Below are 3726 nucleotides of genomic sequence, written 5' to 3'. Positions count from 1 at the left end.
AGAAACCTGCCATGCCCCATCTGCACCTCCCCTGAGGCTCTGGGGACCAGAACCTGTGCTGGCCTACTAGAGGGGATCACCCCTGCCTTGCCAGAGGGGTTGGGAGCGGGGAGTGGGATGACAACAGAGCAAACAATTGTCTAAGAGTGCAAAGGACTGAGATGACCTTCCTGCAGGAGCTTGGTTTTGGTCAAACCTGTCACTTTCTAAGATTCCTTTTGCTGTGATATAATTATAGCAATATTTCCCGGGTCCTAAACAGTTCATCTGGGCATGGTAATGATCAGAGCTGCATGTTGTGCAGGAAGCTCCTAATCAGCATGTTAGCACAGCCTAACAGGAGGCATTTGTCCCACACTGCTCCCTTATGCCCCCTTCCCCCAGTTGGTTCTTGAATGCTCTGGCCATGGCACGTCCTGAGGGGCAGCCTTACCAGGGCTTTGCCCAAAAGTCCGTGAAAGTACAGGATGCACAGCCTGCACAGAAGCACTCCCGTGGTTATTTACTTTTTTCTACCCTCTGTTTTCTCGGCAGGGGACTGGCAGCAAGATGTTCATGTCTTTTCCTCCCGCTCTGGGGACAGTAGTTTTTCTCCCTGGGCAATGGGGCGTCTTCGGTGCATTGCCCTTCCCCAACCGCTCCCCTGCTTCCCGTCAGCAAATGCAGAAATTACATTCAGATCGGTGAATCCCGATACCAAGGTGCTCCTCTTCCAGGAACCCTTTCCCCAATGCGTGTGGCTGTGTGACATCGCGGAGAGAGGCCGTGACGCCAGGCACCCGTGACAGCGGGGTGCGGGGATGGGGGCGAGCCCCAGGAAGGACACCACGGTGGCTGAGCCCTGGGGGGCGGCGGGTCCTCGGACCGCAGCAGGAACCTGCCCCCTCCGTCCCCACCGCTCCAGCGCCAAGCCAGTGGAGAACCGCGTACCCCTCCGCGGTGGCCTCTGCAGCCGGGGAAGACGGGAGGGCACGAGGCCAAGATGATGGTAGGGGGCGGGGGGATACAAGTGGTAGCGGAATGCAGACTCAGGTCCTTTGGGGTCACGTTTGCCGAGACAAGGACGGGGACAGAGCGGTGCCATGGATAGCGTGGAGTCGCGGGTGGTGCCTGCACGAGGGATCCGCGCCGCGCACGTCCCGCCGGGCCCGCAGGCGCAGACGGCTGCTCCCGTTCACCCGCGGCGGTCAAATAACGTCTGAATTACATCCTTGTAAATATTGACTGTGGCCATCTTCTTCATTTCTGCGCACAGAAAACCAAAATTTTAAGCCCGGCGGGGCCGGGCTGCTGCGCCGCAGGGCTGCGTGGGGTGCGGGGCGTGTGGAGCGGCGGGGCCGGGGGAACAGGGGCACACCTGTGGGAGCGGGCCGGGGACGCCCGCAGACATCGCCAGCAACTGAGCATCGTATCTCCGTGGGAGCGCGCCGAGGATGCAAAAAGCAGCGGGCTGTCTCCCCGCTTGGACTGGGGGCTAATTTATAACCCTTGGGCGGGGGGGAGAGGGGGACGCACGACACACTAGAGAAGACGGAGAAGCGTGGTGGAACATGGTTCCTGGTTTGGCATCATTAAACGCCGGTGTTAATGAGTGGCACGGGGCTGCGGCTGCGCCCCGCGTCCCCGACGGGAGTCTCTCCCGCGGTCAGCGTGACACCAGCCGGTGTCCTCAGCCGCCTTCCCCGGGGGACTCCCCCATACAGACGGTGAACTGCCCAGCCGTGCACTGCCGTACCCTCAGATGCCCCTGGCCGGACTCCTACCGCCTCTCCACGCACCGCCCCTCGACGCCGCTCTGCCCAGGCGGGGCCCGTGCCCTGGCTGGGGCTCCTGGGGTCCCCTCGCCGGCGGTGTCTCCCCCCAGGGATGGGGAGCGGCAGTCCCGACAGTGTGAGTGGCTGCGCAGCGGTTGTGCCTCCGGGCGCCAGCTCTGCGCATTTGGTGGTCGTTAAAAACAATTTGCTTCCCTCCCCGTTTGGGGAGGGGGAAGGGGAAAATCATTCCGGGGGAGGGGAGGGGAGGGAAAGGGAAGGGAAAAGGGGGGGGGGGGGGGGCGAAGAGTGAGAGAGAGAGCAAGCGAGGCAGAAACACCAAACCCGACAGAAAACCCGCGCTCCGAACTATTGCGACACGGAGCGAGGAGCGTGGCGAAGGCTGGCGGCGAGGTGCGACTGGGAGCGGGCCGGGCCGTGGGAGCGGGCCGGGCCGAGGAAGCGGACCGGGGTTGGGTGGGGGGGCCGTGAGAGCGGGCCGGGCCGTGGGAGGAGCGGGCTGCCTCCCCCCGTGGGTGGGCAGGCGGCGCCCGGTGCCTCCGCGCTGCCCCCCCCGCCGGTCGCGCCGGGCGGGTCTCGGCGGTTCGGCGCGGCTGCCCGGTGACCGCTGCCGCCTCCCCGCAGCGCACAGCGAGCCCCCGCACCTCGGAGCCCGCGGCCAGCACGACGGCGGCCCCCAGCCCCCCACCATGAACACCATCGTCTTCAGCAAGCTCAGCGGCCAGGTGCTTTTCGAGGAGGACGCCAAGGAGCGGGAGCGGAGCAGCCGGTCCTACGTGGGGGTGGTGGAGGGCCCACACCACGCCGAGGTGCTGCTCCCCGACAGCCCGTCCATCAAGGAGAGCCTCAGCCTGCGCAACCGGCGGACGGGGTATGCGTGCGCTCGTCTCCGCGCCGCGCACCGGCTTCGGGGTCGGCCCTGCCTGCGCTGCCGGCGCTACCGGCCGCCGCGTCGCCGATCTGGGGTTGCAAGATGGGTTTCTAGCTGGGTCCTTCCCCGCACCCCCGGGTCCATATTCTCTGGGATTCTCATTCCGCATCTACGGTGGGAAATTCCGGCAATAGGTGATGCAGGGGCGTCCGATTGGAATGTGCCAGACAGAGCGCTCCTGTCCTGCTGCGCTTGACTTCCCCCTCTGCCTCCAAACAAAAACAAGCCGGGAATACCGGGGCTCCGCCGGCTTATTCGGGAGCTTCATGCAATTAAAGTCTCCAAAACGGAGGCGCCAGGCGACACGTGTGAGACCTCGGGGACGGGGCGGCGGCGCGGCCGATCCCCGCCGGGGCTGAGGCGGGCGGGCAGTGCGCGGCCCCGGCACTTGTTCCGCCGTCCCCGCGGGTTCGCAGCGCGCCGAGCGAGCGGGCGGGAAGGAGCGGTGTTGTCAGTGCGTTCCCAGGGATGGGATTTAGAACGGACTAGCGCGATGTCAGTCAGGGGCTGGGTAACGTGATGTTAAGATCGGGTTCGCTAAAACGGCAGCTGAGGCTAAGCCGCCCGAAGCTGGTTTTTTTTGGAGGGGGGACTTTTTTTTGGTTTGTTGGTTTTTGGGGGTTAGGTTTGTTTTTTTTTATGCTGGAACAGGTGAAATAGAAGGTGATGAAAGGACGTGCGAGCTCCGGCGTGTTGTCAGCCGTAGCTCGGAGGGTTGAACGGGCGAGCGCTGACCAGACATTTCGGGTCAGTGTTACAAAGTAAAGATCGAGGAGTACAGTCAGGCGGCTGCGAAACCGACAAGTCCGGGGGAGCTGCTTGTACTGACGAATTTCCACCCTAGCGATTGCATCAGCTCGCAGTTTTACCGGCGGTGCTGGCCGAGACGACGCAGGTGTGTGTCACCGAGATGTTACTGCCGGCGATCGCGGCGGAGCGGGGCTGCAGCGGGAGCCCCGGGGCGGCAGCGGCGCGGCCGCTCGGCCCAGCCCAGCCCGGCGCGGCCCCGGGGCGCCCCCTGCC

At 64.5% G+C, this 3726-nt stretch overlaps 1 protein-coding gene across 5 annotated transcripts in view; it reads left to right on the top strand.

Moving 5' to 3' along the window:
* Positions 1-1576: 1576 nt before the first annotated feature.
* Positions 1577-3726, top strand: part of MKX (mohawk homeobox) — a 50104-nt gene continuing 47954 nt past the window's right edge. The window contains exons 1-2 of one of the 5 annotated variants that reach the window (XM_042043631.1): positions 1577-1890; positions 2397-2643. In XM_042043631.1, coding sequence (XP_041899565.1) covers positions 2462-2643 — 182 coding nt within the window. In that variant the 5' untranslated portion in view covers positions 1577-1890; positions 2397-2461. Of the gene's footprint in view, positions 1891-2061; positions 2166-2396; positions 2644-3726 lie in introns of those variants that run through there. The other 4 variants (XM_042043629.1, XM_042043632.1, XM_042043630.1 and 1 more) reach the window with 4 other exon arrangements.

The sequence above is a fragment of the Corvus kubaryi genome, unplaced genomic scaffold, assembly GCF_017639235.1.
Source record: "Corvus kubaryi isolate FWS band 111438036 unplaced genomic scaffold, C.kubaryi_AGA036_p1.0 37398, whole genome shotgun sequence".
Lineage (NCBI taxonomy): Eukaryota > Metazoa > Chordata > Aves > Passeriformes > Corvidae > Corvus > Corvus kubaryi.
The sequence above is the reverse complement of the archived record's forward strand: the minus strand, read 5'-3'. Positions and strand labels throughout refer to the sequence as shown.